General features: G+C 48.1%; 1 protein-coding gene across 8 annotated transcripts in view; it reads right to left on the reverse strand.

The window, feature by feature from the left end:
- The window catches only part of PXYLP1 (2-phosphoxylose phosphatase 1), a 67,946-nt gene that overhangs the window by 24,925 nt on the left and 21,052 nt on the right, over positions 1 to 21,969 (reverse strand). For 4 of the 8 annotated variants that reach the window (XM_067737661.1, XM_067737660.1, XM_067737657.1 and 1 more), the window contains one exon: positions 6,891 to 7,022. The exons of 1 other annotated variant lie outside the window; for it this stretch is intronic. In XM_067737661.1, the coding sequence (XP_067593762.1) occupies positions 6,891 to 6,969 (79 nt within the window). In that variant the 5' untranslated portion in view covers positions 6,970 to 7,022. Of the gene's footprint in view, positions 1 to 4,861; positions 6,008 to 6,890; positions 7,023 to 10,853; positions 10,876 to 14,840; positions 15,101 to 21,969 lie in introns of those variants that run through there. 3 more of the 8 variants (XM_067737662.1, XM_067737659.1, XM_067737665.1) reach the window with 3 other exon arrangements.

Below are 21,969 nucleotides of genomic sequence, written 5' to 3' on the forward strand. Positions count from 1 at the left end.
TCCAGAGCTCTCTCTGTGTGCATTCCTGACGTCACCTTCTTATTTGGGGTTCAGATTCTGTCCCCCAAGACCTCACTGCTGATCAGTCTCAAAAACCTCCCCTTCCAATCCCTTCCCCCTGGTGGGATGCTACCAAGACCACAAGGCTCTGCCTCTGATGACCACTTACCTCACTTCAAGTTCCTTTTTGTTTAATGTCATCAGCTTGGAGCCCTGTTGCCAAGACAACAGGAGTGGGGCCCAAGCTGATCAGTGCAAACTCTACCTGGGCAGACTCCCACTGCATCCCTGGCTCAGCTCCACTCAGTGGGTACTCCAGTGTCAACATCCTGCAGCTTCCTTTCCTACTTTGTCTCTCTCCTCATACAGTCTTGGCGATTGGCACATGTTCTCCTGAATTCACTGACTCATTTTACTAACACTTCCTAGTTTTACTAACTAGCCTGGATAGTTTCCTCTCCTCTAAAATGGGAGATTCCCCTTCTTATCAATATTGCTGACTACACACACACACACACACACACACACACACAAATACCACATGTCCTTTTAGTAGATATATTATGGACAACCTTCCAAGTCAATATAGACAGGTCTATGTAAACATGGTATAATGGATGCAGCAGTATTTCCTGTTGGACACTTTGGTTGTCGACCCCTTTTTCCTATTATAAGCAGTGATGCAATAAACATCTTTGAGCATACATCTCTGTCCTCTGTCTATTCTTAGGAGAAATTCTCTAAGATGAGAAACAAGGAAGGAGGGAAGGAAAGAAGGAAGAAAGGAAGGGAGGGAGAGAGGGGGAAGCAGTGGGGGAGAAAGAAAAAGAGAGAGAGAGAGACAGAGACAGAAACAATGTTCCCACCCCGGAAGAACACTAGAAAGAACCCACGGACATAAATGTGTCCCATTTTTAGTTCGTGGAAGGGCCTGCGTGGTACATGATACTCTCACCTCCTGCAATAATAACCATGACATGAGCTTAAGATGTTACGATAAAAGCCGATTTGTCAGACTTAATTTTGTCATTTACCTACAGAATTTTTCCTACCCAAAGATATTTAACTCTATGTGGTAGCTGGCCATGAAACATTCAAAGAAAAAGCAACATTAAAACTCTCAGAAATCAAAGAAAATAAATCTCCAAGAAAAGGATCAAGATTAATTAAAAAAATACTAAATAAAGAATTTATTGAGATCCTATGAACCCTTAGGTTAAAAATGCAAGCCCTCATTTTAAATTTCTCGTTTTTTGGACTTGGACTCACCAAAATAAAAACCCAGCAGGAACCTTACTGTGTTTTTTAAATACACAGTACATTAGAGCCTTGGCATCCTAAGGGCTGCATCCCCAAACCTTTGCCACCAAAACAAATCAAGATCTTCATGGATCCCCAAATTTACACACATCACCCGGACACATGCTTTCCTCCATAAAATGTACACAGGACAGAGAAGAGAGAATGACAAGGCCCCACAGCTCTGCAGGGTGGGACACAGCCCAAGGTGCCCACTCACAGCTGTGATTATGTGCATTTGTGCCTCAGCAAAATCCCCGCCACCACACGCCACGGACCTTCGGGGGGGCCCACGAAGAGCTGGAGCCGCAAATGCCAGCAGCCGAGCTCGAAGGGCAGCAGGCGGAGGCCCCAGCTCTGCGCCCTGCTCCGCTCCCACCCGGCTGCCTGGGCTTGCCCTGCTTCTCCGCTTGCTCAGACTGCTCTCCCCGGGCCTCCTCACCCACCGCCAACAGCTCCACACGGGCGACCTCCCAGAATGTGCGCTGGGTACCGCCTTCGGCCTTCGGCACACTTAAGCCAGGTGGAGGGGCCGTCTGTGTGAGCGGCTGCGTGGATGCGCGAATGAAGGCAGCGCCCGCTGCACCACCTGAGCCCTACACGGCGTGGCAGAGCCTTCCCTTCTCTTTCTTCACCCTGGGCCCGCTGCACCGCCCGACCATTTAGCTCCAAGTCCACAGAATCACCTGATGCTCTCAGCTTTGCTCCTTCCTTTCGGGGCCAACACCCTCATCGGAGCCACTCCCCGCCTTTAACTGGAGGAGGAAAGTGGCCCCGAGTTGGATCTCAGTATCAGCCTCCCACCGGCCTCTGAACGGGCAGCACCCAAATTCTGTGTACATTAGAAGCCCCAGGGAGTTCTCCTCCCACAGTTCTGATTCTCTGGGGAGGGGCACAGATGTGCTCTCTTTCTGGTGTTGGAACACGCGTTTTAACAGACGCCCGGGGCTACTGTAATCAAGGGGCTCAGGAGACAGCCCTTCTGCAAACACTGTACCAGACTGTGGTCTTTCCCAGACAGATCTAATGATACGCTGTCTCCCCTGCTTCAGTGGCTCCCCATACTTTCAGGATATAACACGGTGATGGAGGCGGCCTAGGCCTTTGTCCACCTTCACAGCTACCCACCGGTGACTAACCTGGTCCTGCTCTCTCCTGCCCTGCCTTTGCACACCCACCTCCATCTGCCAGGAATGCCCTTCCCAGCTTCCTTTTTGGACGACTCCAACTCATCCCTCAAGGCTGAAGCTCGGATGTCACCTCCTCCGGGAATGAGTCTTCCCTGCCCTCCTACGCTGGATCGGCTTCTTGTCCCTCCTCCGCCCGTGTCACCCTGTCACGAGTCATCTCTCCTTCATGTTATTTAACAAACGTGCATAGAGGGATTATTACGTGCCAGGAACTGTTCTAGGTGTGTTATAAATATCCTTTACCAACCCAATGAAATAGGAACTCTCATTATCCCCATTTTACAGATGAGGAAACCGAGGCACGGAGAGGGTAGGGAACGTGCCTGACCTCACATAGCTGGTAGGTGGCAGGACAGGGACTCGACCCAGGCAGTCTGGCTCTGGAGTCCACGTTCTTTCCCACTTCCTCGTGGGGCTGCCTCTTTCCTGTCCTAGCATATTGTACACTGTGTTCCAAGTATCTGCTCAGGATTCTCCTCCACCAGACAGAGAGCTCCTGTGGCTCCTAGGAGATGAAACGCCCAGCCCTGGCCCAGCACACAGTGGAATGTTTGCTGAAGGACAAAGCTATGCAAACTCATGGCACTGGATCAACAAGGAAAGATAAAATTCCCAAAACCTCAGAGTCTGAAGAGGTTTTCAATGGGATCAGGTCCAGTGACCTGCCTACTGTCCTATTCTTCATAGAGCGATGCTCCAGGGTATGCACACAGCCCGCTCCACCTCCGCGGGACGATGACATTCAGGAAGCTTCGCTTGATGCTTAACTAAAATGTGTCTCCCTGGCCACCAGGCCACACAGAGCTGGTCTCACTCCTCTTGCAGATACTAGATAGACACAGGGCTCGTCAGAGACTGAAGACAGCCTTCACTCTGGCTTTCACTTTGGCAGGTTAACCCTCCCCTCTTCTACCTGGGGATCTGCGTTTCCAGTCCACCTTGGACATCTCCCTTAGAAACGTGCTCTGGTCAACCAGGGCCCTGCCCAAGATACACGTGCCCAGTGTAGACTGACTCCTATCACGGCCAATGATCTCTGATCAAAAAGAAAGAAATGCATGATACTGTTTCAAAAGCTCTCTCCACAAGTGGCTGAAGCAGCCTTTGGGACACCAAGAGCCCTGGATTCTGGTGATGATATATCATGACAGGACTCTACTGTTTACACTGACTGTGCTTCCCCGAGCCAAGGGTTTTCCCACAAAATCTCCGTTCTCACGCCAAGGTTTCAAAGTAGCAACGATGAACTCCATTTTACAGAAGAAGGAACAGAGGCTCCAGGAGGCCACACCTGCCGAGGGCACACAGCTGCTAAGTGGCAGAGCAGCATTCAAACCCAAGGCTGTGGTTCCAGGGTCTGCGAGCTGAGCTCCTGCCACGCTGCCATTTGGGGAATGGTGGTTGGAACGTGGTGAAATGAGCACAGGATAAGCATGAAGGAAAGGGTGGGTCGCGGCAGGAAAATGGACGATTACAGACGAGCAGAAAAAGCAGCAAAATAACGAATCATCCACAGGTTTTCATAACCCAGTGGTCTTTTCCTGTCGCACTGAAGGAGTCCCTCAATTTGAGAAGATATTTTTCCACTTGCACACATTTTAACTAGAATAACTAATGATGTATATACCTTACTTGTTCCCTTCTTCGATTTGAATATCAGGAATTTCAGAATCCCTCTATTTCCAAAGTCAAAAACATCAAGGACTTGAAAACACAAAATGAATGATTTTCATTAGTGTCTACTACCATACAAGGAGTCATCACTACCATTTAAAATAAATGTAGTTTGAGAAACTATGAACTGTATTTTAATCTTTTTTGTATCCTTTCCCTACCACCTCTACCCCGACAGTGTAGAAAAATATCTAACACACATAAGCACTTAATAAATATATGTGGGTTCACATACACACTTTCTGTACTGAGAGGAAGAAATGCTTTTTTTTAAACAACCTGATTTTTTTCATTGTAACCTGGGTCATAACTTTCTCATATTCAAAACATCAGAAAAAGAAAACTATCAACAAGACAAAATAAAATATACAATCATTTCAGAAAACAAATAAAACAATATTGTTCATTTAAAACATGAGAAAACCAAGTTCTATTTGATTGTCTCAAATATATCACCTAAGACAATTATATGAGCTAATCCGGTATTCAAAAATAAGTCAAAAGAAACGGTTAAAAAAAAAAGTCCATATATTTCAGGGTAAGGATGAAAATATAAGCGTTACTTAAGCAGACACCTTTGTATTACGAATTAGTCCAGTTTCTTACACCATAATAATTAGCAACCAATAAAGCAACTAAACAATAAAGCAATGTAACTCAATTTTCACACGGAAATAAATTCCAAAGTTACAGTTTACCTAGAAGCAGAAGAGCAGAAAGAATGTTCATATCTTAACGTCTTCCCGAACTCCAATGTATTCAAGAATAAAGACCTCAGACCCAGGCAGGCCAATTTACCCTGCAAAATTTTCCCGAAAAACAGTACGGCTGAAAAGCGGCTCTCCTAAAACAGAAGGTACTTTCAGAAGAGTTATATAAGCGAAACACACAGGCCAATTGAGTGATGCGGAAACCACCTCATGCAAGAGAAAGCCAGCAAACACAAGTAACCCACGTTCACGTCTCAGAACCTGTCAGGGTCTCAGAATAACAATCAAGGTTGATGGTAACATCCTACCTCTCCAGTGACAGGATGGAAAGTTTTTAATGAAAAGTTATAAACAACTAAATGAATGACAGTCCTAACTTTCTGGAAAAGATTCTTTTTTTTTTTTAAAAAACAGTTTATTAACCATCTGGAGAACCTTTAAACTTTACACAAGTATCTTCTCTTGACCTCTTTCCCTATTCTGGAAGGACAAAGTGAGTATTTTTAATTCTCTTTACTGTTAGAAGTGCCTATCATATGCAATAGATGTGTGCATGGAATATGTCACAGATTGGAGGTGAAACGGAGAAACTTGCTCAAAGCCTCTTGCCTTCAAACCACTTATTCCAAATGCCAAGTCTTTCCCACGTACCCCAGCACACTCAGAACATCCTGCTCTCGCAGCCACCTGCCCTTCCTTCCATCAGGCAGACAGTGACGGCAACGCCACCTCCTCACAGAGATGCCCCAGGCGGTGATGGAGGCCAAGCCCTTGTTTCCCACCCATCGGGGTGAGGGGGGAAGTGGAGGGCAGGTAGGTGGCAGCAAAAACACAATTGCCGGCATTGCCCAGATATTTTCTCGGCTTCAAGTACACAGCACCAGAAGGACAGGGAATTAGGGTCAGCCTGCTTTCCAGAGCAGGTGTAGGTTCATTCATTCACGTAAACATTCCTGAGACACCTCCTGTGTGGTTGGCAATGCTGGTTCCCGTGATAAAGAGGGAAACAGATGTGGGTCCTGCTCTCAAAGAGCAGACAGTCTTGTAGATGGAAAAGACACAAGAACTGAAAAGTATGATGCCGCAAGGCTAGTGCAGGAGGGGAGCAGGTTCGGGGCACCCCAGAAGTAGAGCCAAGAAGCCCAGACCCAGTTAGGGAGTCACGGAACGTTCCTGAAAAAGAAAGGGCTGAGTGAACCATGTGGAGGAGAAGATGGAAGGGAGGTGAGGAGGACAGTCCAGGCGGAGGGGCCGGCAGGATCTGGGCACAGAGCACAACCTGGATGTGCAGAGAATGCCAAGCCACTCGACAAGCCTATGGCGTAAAGTTCAAGGTGAGAGAGGGGCCCCAGGAAGGCAAGCGGCCTCCCGGGGACCCACCACTGAAGGGTTACAACCAACAAGGTACCAGACCAGATCTGTTATTTGAGGACAAACTCCCTCAGGGAGCAGTGGGGCACATAGATTTGGGGCCCAGCCTGAGCACAGGCTCCCAGAGAAGGGCAGAGTGCAGGCGGTGAGGCCCATGGACTGGCTTCCTCAGCTGTGCTTGCCATGTGGGGTTTCCCATGCACGGTCCCTGCTGCCCAGGGGCTGCATTTGGTACTGGAACATAATCCCCCTACCCTCCCTAGTAACGGACACCCAACCCCCAAAGAACCAACTGGTGGGCCAGGCACCTCTGCTGCGCGACCTGGCACGAGGACACGAGCTGACCACTCACTGTCTTCGCCTTGGGAACCTGAACTAAAGATCCAGGAATAACCAGGAAGTTTAGGAATCCAGGGAGAAGCCAAAAACGCGTCACGAGGCTTAGTGATTGCTCTTGTTCCTCACAGACACAGAATCACAGCCTCCCACCACTAGGGCCAACGATAAAAAGACTGGGTTGTTTGAAACCTCACTGTTCACTGAAAGAACAAAGGCTTTGGGACCTACGTGCTTCCTCCCCATGGGGCCTTCTATTTCAGAGAGAAGCACTCCCCCAGCCGGGACCCGCCAGCCCAGCCACACTCACAGAACTGAAGGCTGAGGCTCACGAAGGCCAGCAGCGCAGCCAGGGCCAGCAGCAGCACGAAGCGATTGCGGAAAAGCATTATTATTTGTTTTATCTTCTCTTCATGGTTTCACCTCGAATCAGGAACACATCCTGTGAAGAGAGGAGAGGCAAGAAACATGTGTTCCAAGGTGGAAAACCAAGTTTGTCAACCGGAAATAATCTAATTAGCCCCATTCTCCAGCAGGGAAGCATGAATCCCCTTCGGAGAACATTCCTGCGCCGTTGCTGATGTCTTCGCCGCCAAACTAGCCCAGCTGAGAAGGTGCCCTTCAAATTAACAAGTGGGAACAGTCTGTGAATGCTTCGTTTATCTGACCTCAAGAGAGAAGGAGATTGTACAGCATGGCCTTTCCAAAGAAAAACGGACAGGATGTTTATTGAGCACTTACAGTGCGCCAGACTCAGGAAGTCTTTACAAGGACCAGCAAATGCTCACCCCATTCTGACCCCCGACTTCTAAATCTTCAACCGTTTCTGATGAACACTTCGCTACAATGACCCTGCTTCTTTAACTTCGATCGTTACCCTGAATGTCAATCACTACCTCATGCCCCACTTTAATGCCTTTAGGGACAGCTGGGCTGTGTCGAGGATCTGTTCCTTCGCCAAGTAGGAACATCTGCTAATTAGAGACCTCCCCCGATCCTGGACCACTGGACCTATTTCAGCTGCATCCATGGGTCTTCCTGCAGCCCCACTCACCATTCTAATTTTCTCTGACCATGTTAGAACTGTGCAAAAGGACTTTAAAAAAACGCTGAACGAGGCTCTAAATGTCCCTCCTGTGAAAAACGTGAATGGTTGCTATGGGTTTCACCCCATCAGTCTTAGATACCAAATTTATTTCCTGATTCTCATTGGGGTTTAAAATAGAACTTGAAAAGCACAGCCTCTTCACAAAAGGTTCTTAACCACAGCAAGATTATAACAGTTATTTCAAACCTGATTTTAGTGGCAGAATCTTTTTCTCCTTCAAATACAATAGAAAAGCAATCAGATAAAAGCTCACCTGCTAATGCGGTGAGGGCTGCACAACTCTATGAATATATTAAAAGCTACTGAATTATACCCTTCAGGTGAGTTGTTTGGTATGTGAATTATACCTCAACACAGCTGTTAAAAAAAAAAAAAGAGCACATGTGCAGGGAACGACGCAGGAGCCAGAGCCCTGGGGTCTCTTGCTTCCCAGCTGCCCTCCCCCAACTCACCCACCTCCACACCCAGAGCCCTACAAGGGAGTCTGAGAAACCACTCCTTTAAAAGACCTGTCAGACTTTCTATCACAAGAGAACAGTGGCTAAAAGACTGACGAAAATACACTTGCACCTCACAGTTGAGCCTGTATGTCCAGCGTCCGGCAACTCTGTTAACAAATGGATCCCAATTTACACCTTCAAATGAGCACTGCTTCTGTCCCTTTAGTCACCGCTCCTATCCAGGGGCCAGTACTTCATGTCCCAAGGTGATCTATCCTCCTGGGGACACTCACCTCCCTGCCCTGGTGGGGACTCACCAGCCTCACAAGCTCTCTGGTGTTTCTGGCTAAAACCACACACAACCCTGGTTGATCCCACCCAGGATTTAATATATTTAGGACCCCAAATAAATGTTTTGTTTCCAAAACTCAAACTCCCCATGGCCTCCCCCTGGGGGTGTTTGCAAGGACACCCACAGACCCTGAAAGCAGCTCACCAGAATCTACACTTGGTGAGAGGCCAAGGCCAGGACTTCTGCACTGAACCCCCAAGGTGGCTGAGGTCACAGTGAGAGACAGGATGTGGGTCCATCTGACTGTGGCCCTGTAGCTGTTCCCTCTTGAGGCAACAAAGACGGTGAAGCCTTCATGTGGACAAACCCCAATCCCAGACGTAAAGCATCAAGGCTGGGTGGCTCTGGGCCGCTGATCCAGGCTGGCGAGTTCCTTGCCTGGGGTGTCTGGGAGGCGTCACAGTCTACTCTCTCATATTCTCGACCTTGGGGGTGTCCTTGGCAATGCTCATCTGATGGTTCAACAGCAACCGTCCCCCTCCCCAACCAAAGGAAAACAACCTAAGTCAAATCCAAGTCACAGTCTCTCTACCCCTCACCCTGGACAGGTTCTGCTGCCTGGCCAAGCTCCGCAGGGATGAGCATGGAAGGCACCGACATTCAGCTGCAAACACTGGCCAGTATTTCCAAAATATACCCCACCCGGGTGGAATGTCAGTGTTCCCCCGGAGCAGCCTCCCCTGGGCAGCTTCCAACCTTTGCTCCACTCCTCTGGGAACCAGGAACTTCTAACTTCTCAAAACCATCCATTCCCTTAGGATTCCCGTGACATGCCCTGAGGACAGGCTTGGTAATTTCTAACATGCAAGCAGAAAATCGAAGCTCAAGGGCACGAGGTTATTAAGTGGTGATGACAAGATACGAAATGAGATCTGTGCCTCTAAAGCTCTTTCTTATGCCTTACAGTGTCATCCCCACGTGTCCACATACTGATTCTAGTTGCAACCCGTGTATCTACGCAGAACAAGTTAACTCTTGGCGTGCGCCAGCTTCTTTGCTACCTGAGGACGGCTGGCTGCTTCTGGCTCACCAGCCTGTGGATTTCAGAACCCTCTCACTAACGCAGTCGTTCCCGATTGGATTTATTCTACTTTACAATGACCTTCTTATGAGGGGGTCCTTTTAATTTGGGGAAGGTGAGTGGGGTGTGTGGATGGAGATGAGATCACAGAATGTGGAGAAGGTTCAGAGCAATGTCTCCTTTTGGGTGTCCCTGTTCCCCCCAAAATAAATATCCTGGGGCTTTCCTTCATGCCTTCCTGTCCCTTCTGTTATGCTACCACCTTCTTTTGAGGCTAATACCGCCTTTGGAAGGGCTCCATTGCCTTTACACGAACATCTTCAAGTGCTCCTGCCCGGCAGGTGGCCTTTGGGGCCTTTCAGAGTTCTGTGAGGAGGGTTCTGCTTTTCTTGCTGCCTGAAGATGCTTCTCTGTGGGACCACATCGGCAGCACGTGCAGAGAAAGGGCACACGGCACTCTGGAGGCAGACAGAGCCGGGTCAGAACCTCGAGCTCGGCGACCATGGGCCAAGTTACTTAATCTCTCTGAGACTCAGTTTCCTCATCTGTAAACTGGGACTAATTTACCTGGGGATGTTGTGAGGCTAAGTACAATCCTCAGCGTATGGTAGACGCTCAAAAGAAAATGATTGTCAGGAACTTCCCTGGTGGTCCAGTGGTAGAGAATCCTCCTTGCAATGCAGGGGTTGCGGGTTCGATCCCTGGTTGGGGAACTAGGATCCCACATGCCGCAGGGCAACTAAGCCTGTGCGCCGCAACTACTGAGCTCGCGCACCTCAACGAAAGAGCCCGCGTGCCACCAACTACAGAGCCCACGCGCTCTGGAGCCCGTGGCCATGACTAGAGAGAGAAAAACACGCACGACACAGCTAGAGAGAAACCTGAGGAGACCGCGCACCGTAACGAAAAGATCCCTCCTGCCTCAACAAAGATCCCATGTGCCACAACTAAGACCCAACGCAGCCAAAAAACATAAGGAAAATAAATAAATAAATAAAATAAATATTAAAAGAAAATGTGGGCTTCCTTGGTGGCACAGTGGTTAAGAATCTGCCTGCCAATGCAGGGGACATGGGTTGGAGCCCTGGTCTGGGAAGATCCCACATGCCACGGAGCAACTAAGCCCATGCACCACAACTACTGAGCCTGCAAGCCACAACTACTGAAGCCCGCGCGCCTAGAGCCTGTGCTCTACAACAAGAGAAGCCACCGCAATGAGAAGCCTGCGCACCGCAAGGAAGAGTAGCCCCCGCTCGCCACAACTAGAGAAAGCCCGCACACAGCAACAAAGCAGCCAAAAATAAATAAATAAAATAAATAAATTTTTAAAAAAATGAAAATGGCTTCATTACCTACTCATTTTCTGTCAGTTCACTCTGCTGCTTCCTCCCTCCTCCTGGGAAAGAAGAAGAGTTTCTCAACCTGTTTGCTGGTTCCTCCAGCTATGTGAGTACTAAAATGGTCACCTGTTCTCATCCCCACCCGTCCCTCTGTCACTCTGGCTCAGATGCCATCTTCAGCCTCTCACTGTGGGCCTGGGATGCAGCCTTGCTGCCCGGGGGAAACCACCCACCACTGATTTCTGAGCCTGGTGGTGTCTCTTGCTTTAGCAGCTGGGGAACCAGACTTGCCTCTTGGTTGCCCTGCATTTGGGTGTGGGTGGTGAGAACTTTCTTCTGGTGCTGGGCTGGGTCTGACCTTTAAGCACTTCCTGCCTCCAGGCTCTCGAGAGATTTTCCACCACACTTACTGACAGATGAGGCCACTAGAACTGCCTCTTTACAGGAGGGTGAGTCACAGCCTGGTTCAGAGTCGTCTTCAGGTGGGCATCAGGTGGAAACAACTGTTTTTGCTAAGTTAAATCTCAGGCTCATAGACAGGTTTGATTTGTTGCGGTGACGGCCCCCAGTCTGTTCATGCCTTTCTGTGTCCACGGCCTTGTGTAGATGCCTCCCAAACCGACTCTAAGCTTGGACAAGGTATATATGCTTCGGCCAATGGGACGACAGCAAATGAGCTGCAAACAGCGGCATGAAAAGTACTTATGCATTAGGGCTTGTCCTCCTTGGCTGCTTTTAGGACACCAAGACCACCGTGTGAAGACGCCCAGGCAAGCTGTTGGACGATGAGAGACCACATGGGGCCAAGGCAAGCAGTCCTGGCTGAGGCTCTCTTCAGACCACCAGCCTGCCAATCACCACACACGTGAGCAAGGCCGTCCGAGACCATCCAGCCCAGCCTTACCACCTGTAGATGCAGATCGGGAGAGTCAGCCCAGACTAAAAGAACTGCACAGCCAACCCCCAGATCACAGCAAATATGTAAAGGTTTTAAGCCACTAAGTTTGGGGAGCTTGAGATCTGTAAAGCAAAAGCTAACTGATCCAATAAAGAGAAAATACCTTGGGTTTCTACCAGGAAATTCTAAGCCAGGGTCCAGATCCCTATATCCTCATCTTATACAAAAGCTTCATCTCATCTACATTCTTCAATATGCTGAGGGTTTTTGGGGAAAGGAGCTATATTTAGTTCCAGATTTAAAATACCGAGGATATGTTGGGTTAACCAGATGGCTGGGATCACATGACTGCCGTAGTGCTTTTAGTTTTTGGGCTACTGACGTCTCCACGTTATCTGTGGCTTTTCATTTGATGACACAGGCCTCCATCAAAGGACACGCACCGTTTCCCCTTGATATGTTCTGGGTTTCTGGTGCCCCTACCTTCTGACTCTCCCTTGGCAGACTGCAAATGGCAAATAACGGTCAGAATCTCTTTACTGCCACTGTGCTAGGACCAGCCTGGTGGCACAAAGCCTAGGGGCCGGGGGGAGGGGGAAGGGGGCAGCACATTAACACCGAACCTGGGATAAACCCATACATGCCTTCTCCTGGAGCTAATTTTCCTAGAATACTTGGAAAGGAAGGTCACGCTCTGTTCTTTTTTTTTTTTAAACGGCTAAAGAATAACGATATAATTACATGGCTTTGAAGTTTGCATTTGCAGCTGGAGCCAGGACCCCAATGTGAGAACCCGGTGCATGGCTCCGCCCTGGGGTGTTTCTTCACTTCTTCAGTGGAAGAGATCTGGGGAGCCCTGATATAGTGGAAAACATGAGGCTTCAGAGACCAGCATATCTGTGTCAATTCCCTGCTCTGCCGCTATTTTCTTCTGTGTCCTCCTGACGACTTCACTTTGCCGAGTTTCAGGATCCTGATCTTTAAATAAGATTAGGGATAAGAGCGTAAAAGAGCAGGAGTAGGACTTCCCTGGTGGCGCAGTGGTTGAGAATCCATCTGCCAACGCAGGAGACATGGGTTTGAGCCCTGGTCTGGGAAGATCCCACATGACGCAGAGCAACTAAGCCCATGCACCACAACTACCGAGCCTGCGCTCTAGAGCCCGCGAGCCACAACTACTGAGCCCGTGAGCCACAACTACTGAGCCCGTGAGCCACAACTACTGAAGCCCGTGCGCCTAGAGCCCGTGCTCCACAATAAGAGAAGCCACCGCCATGAAAAGCCCGCGCACCGCAACGAAGAGTAGCTCCCACTCGCCACAACTAGAGAAAGCCCAGGTGCAGCAACGAAGACCCAATGCAGCCAAAAATAAATAAATAAATAAATTTATTAAAAAAATAAAATAAAATAAAGAGCAGGAGTAAATATACTACGCAGAGCACCTGGCACACAGCAGGGATGTGCTGTGTGTGACCCCCAGCTCTGGAGGAGTCACACAGACCTCTGCCCACCAACCAAACACAAAGAGTCAACCTTTCCCGGAGCTGCTGTTCTGCCCCAGGCTGCGGCTCCCCTTCCAAACCCTGGCCACGGGCCACTGCCTTATTCACGAGCCCAGCCCCATCCGTCAGGGCGGGCGGCCACGTTTGCAGCCCGTTCCTGGCCCGCCCCACCATGCCGGCCTTCCTTGGGGCTGACTCAGCTGTGGTGTCCCGCCCTGCCACAGGTTTTCCAGCCTGGAACATCTGTCTCAGCTTCTGTTGGGTCCCATCCTCAGAAGACAGGATTACCAGCCAACGGGCTCTCTCCATCTCTCTGGCCCAAGCTCCAGCCCCATTCTCCAGAGACCCTTTCTCCTTTCCCATCCCTAGCGAGGAGGCTCTCAGCCACTCAAGACATCAAGCATTCCTTGGGTCTCCTTCCGGTCATACTCCTGCATTTTCCCTCCACAGGAGTTCGGAGCACGCACAGCCCTGGGATCTACTGCAGCTCCCCCAGATAACCCATTGAACTTGTCCAAGTCATGCCAAGAGACAGCCAGGACCGGGCCCACAGCAGAAACCCCACAGCCTGCTCACAGCCCAGAAAGCAAAGTCCACAGGAAGAGTCACTGCCACATCGGCAGGGTGAGATGCTGCGGGATGGCGACCTACTTCAGTACAGCTCCCACCTCTCCTAATCGTCAAACATCTCTCAGGTCCCATCACCTTCCATGCAAGATGCTCTTGACTCAATATGACATCATGAGCAAATCCAATCCCTGTAAATACTTCCGTGGAAACCACTGTTTCATGTTGCAGGCTGAACACATTAACAGTTACCAATCATCAAATGTCTACTGGGCCCAGCCTTAGTTCCCACTGCTAAACCCACATGGTGAAAATATCTGATATCCAGAAATAGAATTATTACTCTGAATCCCTGATGAAGCAGTAAGAAAGAAAACAAATAAGCAAACAGAAAACTCAGTTAACTTAATTCAACTTTACAACAGATTTGAATAGTGAAAGAAGATATTTTAGAATGTAATTCTGAAAAAAAAGCACCAGTAAATAGGCAGTTCCCATTATTGTATTATGGGAAATACCATTTCTGAATTAAGAGGAAAAAGGAATATATCAAAGGCATTTTTACAAGCTACCATTCTACCACCAGAGACTGCCAAAGCCCAAGCCCTGGCCTGATTTTCACCTTGTAAAAGCTGGAAATGCCACGTCTGGTGACTCCGGTCTCAGAGTCCCCTTCAAAGTGTACAGAATTCGGGGTTTGAAACATGACCATGACCATTTGAAGGAAAAATATGCATTCAATTATCTCATATGTGTAGTTAAAATACCATTACCAGGAATAGAAAGACGGTATGAAAGAAAATGCTTTGGATGTATTCTATACTTTGGTATATTTTTTTTCGGTCTTAATCATTTTGGCCTAAGTAAATCCAGCATTATAATGAACAAAAAAGCCCTCGAGTCTGTAATTGTGAACTAAATATGAACCAAGCAAAGGTAAAAGCTACATCTTCGTAATCCTCCCTCTCCAAGGTCCCCTCAAAGTGGAGTCTAATTGCAAAATCAAAGACGCTTGGCTAAGAATAAACCAACCTTAAAGTCTGATGAGTGAGAGCCTGATAGATTCCAGACCTCCTGGACAGCACCAAGGGGGCTGTGAGCTCCCAGCAGCCATTCACATTCCAGTTATTCAAATTCCAGCTAACCTGCAGGCTGGGTTCTGAAGGCCGAAACCGCTTCACTCATCCAGTCAATCCGTTGATTCAAAACAACATATTTCCCCAAAGCCAATATGTGTTGAGCACCATCGAAAGTGCTGAGGACACAGGATACAGGACACAGTTTCTGCCATCTTGAAGCTCACAGCTGAAATGTACTTATGAGAGAAAGGATATGAGATCTAGGAATTGCTTTAAAATATTCTGGAAGGGGGAGCGGCAGGGGAAAGTCAAGGAGGAATTACTGAAACAAGATTGGCAAACTGCTGACAATTGCTGAAGCTGGGTGATGAATCCTAAGGGCACATCATATGATCCTCCGTGCTTTTGTGTATGTTTGAGGTTAAAAAAAAATTTAAGTGTTAAGAAAAAAAAAAAGGAAGCTCACAGTCTGGTCAGTGGAGCAATGAGTAAATAGAACATCTGGCCTGTGAAACCAGTACCATGATGGGGGAGCAGAGCGGGGGAGGGGAGGGGACCCACCTAGGCCCAGAGCGGGTGGTACTGTTTCCTGTGGAGAAAGCTGGGCCCGAGCTGAGCTCAATCTTCAAGAGCAGATTGGAGCTGACGGGTTCACAACTGCATTTTAGGAAAACATGTGCGTTTTAGGAACGAACCAAAGAAACTGCACTAAGGAAGACTGTCCTGACTCTAGGAGGGTTTGTATCTCTGTGTGTGAGAGGAGCCAGAGCGGGGAGGCGGATTAGTCCGGGCACCACCCCACAGCTGCACCTGCAGTGAGTCTGCCGCACCCGGGGACAGCCGGCTGCCCAGAGGCCCCACCAGGGCTGGGCCAGGGAGCCCTCACCTCACCTGGGTCTGCTCCTCCACGGGGAGCTTGCCTGTGACCCGGCGCCGACAGGCAGGTGGCTACAAGGGCCTCACTCCCCCCACCTAGGCCAACCTATCAATGGACCCCAAGGAATCCCACCACCAAGGGACTGGACTGCTCACCCACTGATGCCCACTCCCTTCCTGGAGTCCCCTCAGGGCCCAAAGCCACTGACCTCCAGGTTGGAGCAAGGGGAGGGGTCTGATCTCAGGAGCCAGGCCACCAGGCAGTGCCAGCTTGAGGGACAGGCCTACTTCGTGGACTGACCCTCATTTTCTAGGGCTGGGATTCTCTATCTCTTCCCAGCACCAGCCTCTGCTGGGAATACAGGACAGGAGCAGGCCGAGGCCTCCCTGCCCCTCTCAGCAGGGGTGACACTTGAAAGGATGCTTGAGAGCCACGCAACGTGCCGCCCCTGGAACATTCTGCGCTGTGCCTCACACCAACCCTCCCGGACGCCTCTCTCACCCACATTACTCTCCTCCTGAAGGACAGCCTGTCTTCTACCTTGGGCTGGGGAGGGGTGGTGTAACCCAAGACAGCGTCATGCCCAGATGTGACACGGAGTGGCAACACCCACCTCCTTGGCTACGGGGTCACCAGTCGGGGGCGGGGAGCAATCAACGCTGCAGATCACGCCCGAAGCTGGCCCTGGATCAGGGCAGCATCAGGCCCAGCGCTCTCTGGCCCTGCTTTCCGGGCTCACTATGACCTGGCCACACCCCACAAATCCCACTGCAGGCCCCAGTCCTCCTTCCCACGACGTGGAGTTAAGTATGTGGGCTCCGCGGTCAGCTGGCCAGGTCTAGAGCCCTGCTCTGACACTTCCTGAGCCACAGCTGCCCCATCTATGAAATGGGAACAATCCATCTCACAGGGTGTGTAAGGCTCACGGGGTTAATCCTTGTAAGGGACACAGCCCAGTTTCGGGCTCCTAATAAGCTCTCAGTAAGTGTCAGCAGTGACTTCTCTTATGGCTTTAATACCCACCACCCACACGCGGGGTCCTCACCCTGCTGCCGCCTTGTCTCCGTGTCCACCCTAGAGATAAATGCCTGCACTGCAGCAAACAGACCAAGTCAGTTTGAAGAGGTTTTAAACACCACCTGGTTCAAGTCCCCTGTTTGACCGGAAGACAGGCCAAGGGCAGGTCACGACCAGCACAAGGCTCCAGGCTGCTCAGGGAGCCTGGCCCTCCTGGCACGCACCCCTGCTTCACAGCCAGAGAGTGGCCGCCAGCACTCTGCCTTGGTCACTTCCTTCCTCTTCACCGTAGAGGGCACGTATGTGGCAGACACTCCTAACTGTCGCCCAGTGTCTATTCTCGCCTTCTTACTGGCAGAATCCTCTAGGTTTTAGCTGGACACGTGGCCACCCAGCTAGAGATAGCTATTTCCCAGACTCCCTTGCAATCAGCGGTCATCATGTGACCAGGTTCTGGTCAATGAGTTGTGACTGGAGGTAATATGTGCAATGCTGGGTCAAAAGGAGGCTGCCTGCACTACCCGACTCTGCCCTTCCTCCTTCCCCCCACCCCCCAGCCTGGCATGGTGGTGAGCCAGCTTTCTCGATGCCCATGGAGACAACATCCTTGTAGATGACAGAGAAGAACCCTGGACGACCCCACGGGTCATCCATCTCCTTAACTGCCTACCAGGTCAAACTGTTTTGGGAGAGAAAAATCAATCTCACAGTCTTTTAAAGTCATTGTTATTTCTGTAATAACCTATATGGGACAAGAGTGTGAAAAAGAATGGGTACATGGATATGTATAACTGAACCAGGCTGCTGTACACCCAAGACAAACACAACATTGTAAATCAACTATACTCCAATATAAAATAAAAATTAAAAAGAAAAAAAAAGTCATTGTCATTTCTGCTAAAGCAGCCAGAGCAATCCCCTAACTAGAACTCACCACTAGCTGTGAAGAACAGGGGTCCTCCCCATGCGGGCTCCCTCTGGGGGGTGTGATGAACAAGCACACACACTCCTGATTAACTGCATTAGGCTCATCACTGACCAGGCTGAACCTCACTCTTAGACGTGATATACATGAGACATGGCTGGGGTAACCTTTGTTCTTTTTTTTTTTTTTTTGCTGTACGCGGGCCTCTCACTGTTGCGGCCTCTCCCGTTGCGGAGCACAGGCTCCGGACGCGCAGGCCCGGCGGCCATGGCTCACGGGCCCAGCCGCTCCGCGGCATGTGGGATCTTCCCGGACCGGGGCACGAAGCCGTGTCCCCTGCATCGGCAGGCGGACTCTCAACCACTGCACCACCAGGGAAGCCCCCCTTTGTTCTTTTTGAGTTATATTTTTTGTTTTATCTCAAACAATTCATATATCTGTGAAGATGGCTTGGCTGCAGGTAATAGAAAACCCTGCTAACGCAAAGGGACCCATCGACATTCTCACATGAGTCACAGTGCTAGGAACTGCTGCAGCAGGGTTGCTTAATTCAGCAACTCAAAGGCATCATCAGGAAGTCAGGATCTTTCCATCTCCGGGCTCTCTGCCATCCTCTGTGTTTGTCGTGTCCCTAGGACGGCTCCACCCAAGGATCACAGATGGTGACCACTCTCCAGGCATCACCCTTGGCAACAGGTAGAGGCAGAAGGGATGATCCTGCACATTTCTACTGGACGCCAGGATGCCTTTCCCAGAAACCCTCCAGCGGACTTCCCCAAACGTCTAACAGCCAGAACTGTGTCACGTGCCCATGCCCCAGACTGATCACCAGCACCACGAATGGACCGCCGAGACTGGGTGAAACCAATCAGGATTCACCTCCTGGTGGAGGCCCATGCAGGGAGGGAGATGGTGAACAGAATTGGAGTTCTGTTAGGACTGAGGGAGGGAGGGGATGCCTGTAACAACCAACAGCTGGAGAAGATTTAACACACACACACACACACACACACACACACACACACACAATGACTCTAAAAAATTATTCTCAAACCCAGTCATCTGATGACAGTACCAGCCCTTTTCAGATCTAGCAATCAAAGCACATGTCGTTATAATTATATGTTTAACGAGCATCAGTTTGCTTGGGTACAACCAGCAGAGCAGCATCCCTCAGACTACTGACTACATGTTCTACTGACGAGACTTTTTTTCCGTATTTCACACGTGCTGAAATATGCAGCATGAAGTATTTAACTATCGTTTCTTTCCAAAAAGGATTCTGAGGCAGATAAATCTGCAGACTTAGTATTTTTAAATCCCTGAAATAATGAAGGGTTTTTTTTGCCCTGCATTTGTGAGCTACACATGCCCACCACTCTTCCCTTTGAGGTTTTTTCCAGCTCGACAAAGGATAAACTTGTCAGGGCTACTGATCGTTTCTCAGGACCAGAAGAGACCGAAATAAATAATTCAGCAAGCCAGGATTTTCACTTTTATGTACTCTTCAGTGATTTTTTTCTTGACATTTGGCGAGAAGTCTGGGTGCCAGCCAACTTGGCTGCTTTGCTCTTTCTTAAGTTTTAGAAGCGTCACATCTGAAACTGGCATTCTTATTTTAGAATGTCAAGAGCAACGATAAGTACCTCAACAAAAAAGGGAGAACACGCAGTTGGCATGCCTTACGCACCACAAAGCCACTTAAAAAAATACAGCTGATTCTTTTTATTTTGCAAGCAAACTGTGTCAATTAAAAGTTTCTTAAAATGTCAAGGAAAGCACAAAAGGCTTAAATAGGCAGGGCTGTAAAACTGGAACGATAAGTGATGTACAATTGAAGATTTCAGTGAGGAAGTCAAAATTTTAAAGGAAAAAAAACCCCAAAAAGCTCACACTGTCCTGAGAATCTCAGCTGTCCAAAGTGAACCAGGCACGCCTGAAAGTGCAGGTTGCCAAGGCCACTTATGCTTTCTGAAAGCTGCCTTTTTTCTATGTTAACAGTACTACGTGGAAATAGAATTTTTCTCTGGGTGGATACATGAATGGGGCGCTCATCCACGCAACGGATCAAGGCTTTTCTCCCAGGGAGGCCTTGTTCAGGCTGGGAGCACGCTCACCTACAGAGCTTTGACAAAACCTGTGCTCACTGCTGGCCCATCCCGTGACTCGGTCACGATGAGGCGTGGGGCCCCAGGTCCTCTGTGTGTCCACATCACTGCCAGTGCTGGTGGGCAGGAACTCCATGCCTCTAAAAAAACTTTCAGAAAACTGCTGGGTGAGTCAGTGGGAGGCTGGCAGCAGCAGTGTCAATACAGAATGAGCCCTCCTGCCCAGGGAGGTGGTCAAATGGGCAGTTACCTGCTGGAGGTGCTGTGGAGGGACTGGCATGGGTGACCTGTAGGAGCAGCCATGTGCTGAGATCCAAGGATTCTCTGATTCAGATGTTTTGAGAAACTCTCAAAACTGTTTTTTTTTTTGTTTCCTTTTTTTGGTTTCTTTGCATGTATAAAGAGACAGGTAGAGCAAAAACAGAGCTAAGAACACGGTCACATAGAATCACAGACACTTATCTCGGAAGGAATTTGAACTGTTATTTAGTCCCAGCTCCCTTCCCATAAAGTAGGGAATAACACTGTAATAAGCTCCATTTAGATTGATTCAGCTTAAAGTTGTAATGAAACACAAGCCTCAAGGTCAATGATACTCATATATATAATGGTGAAAAGCTAAAAACTTTTCCTCTAAGATCAGAAACAAGATGAGGATGTCCATTCTTGCCACTTTTATTCAACACAGTACTAGAAGTCCTAGCCAGAGCAATTAGGCAAGAAAAAGAATTAAAAGGCATCCAAATCAGAATGGAAGAAGTAAAACTGTCTCTATTTGCAGATGATGTAATATTATATACAAAAAACCCTAAAGACTCCACCCAAAAACTTGGAACTAATAAACAATTTCAGTAAAGTTACAGGCTACAAAATCAATATGCAAAAATCAGTTGCCTTTCTATACACTAAAAATGAACTACCAGAAAAAGAAATTAGGAAAATAATCCCATTTACAATTGCATCAAAAAGAATAAAATACCAGGAATATATTTAGCTAAGGAGGTGAGAGATCTGTACACTGAAAACTATAAGACATTGATGAAAGAAACGGAAGGGAAAATAAATGGAAAGATATTCCATGTTCATGGATTAGAAGAACTTAAAATGTCCACCCTAACCAAAGCAATCTACACATTCTATCCAAATTCCAATGGCATTTTTCACAGAAATAGAAAAACAACCCTAAAATTTGTAAGGAACCACAAAAGACCCCAATTAGCCAAAGCAACCTTGAGAAAGAACAAAGCTGGAGGCATCACACTTCCTGATTTCAAGTTGTATTATAAAACTATAGTAATCAAAACAGTATACTACTAGCATAAAAAGATACACAGATCAATAGAACAGAGAGCCCAGAAATAAACCCATGCATATATGCTTAATTAATTTACAACAAAGGAACCAAGAACATACAATGGGTAAAGGATAGCCTCTTCGATAAATGGTATTGGAAAACTGTACAGCCACATGTGAAAGAATGAAACTGAATCCCTGTCTCATACCATACACAAAAATTGACTCAAAATGGATCAGACTTGAACATAAGACCTGAAACCATAAAACTCCCGGAAGAAAACATAGAGGGTAAACTCCTTTGGCTCCTATGGACACCATAAGCAAAGGTAACAAAAGCAAAAATAAACAAGTGGGACTATATCAAACTAAAAATCTTCTGTACAGCAAAGGAAATCATCAACAAAATGAAAAGGCAACCTATGTGATGAGATAAAATATTTGCAAATCACATATCAAATAAGGGATTAATATCTAAACTATATATAAAGAACTCATACAACTCAGCTGCAAAAAAAAAAAAAATCTGATTTAAAAAAGGGAGAGGAACTGAATAGACATTTTTCCAAAGAAGACATACAGGTACCTGAAAAGATGTTCAATACCACCAATAATCAGGGAAATGCAAATCAAAACCATAATGAGACATCATCTCACACCTATTAGAATGGCTATTATCAAAAAGACAAGAGATGACAAGTGTTGGCAAGGGTGTGGAGAAAAGGGAACCCATATGCACTACTGGTAGGAATGTAAATTGGTGCAGCCACTATAGAAAATAGCATGGAGGATCTGCAAAAAATTAAAAATAGAACTACTATAACTATATGATCCAGTAATTCCACTTCTGGGTGTATGTTTG

This window comes from Pseudorca crassidens, chromosome 5 (assembly GCF_039906515.1).
Source record: "Pseudorca crassidens isolate mPseCra1 chromosome 5, mPseCra1.hap1, whole genome shotgun sequence".
Classification (NCBI taxonomy): Eukaryota; Metazoa; Chordata; class Mammalia; order Artiodactyla; family Delphinidae; genus Pseudorca; species Pseudorca crassidens.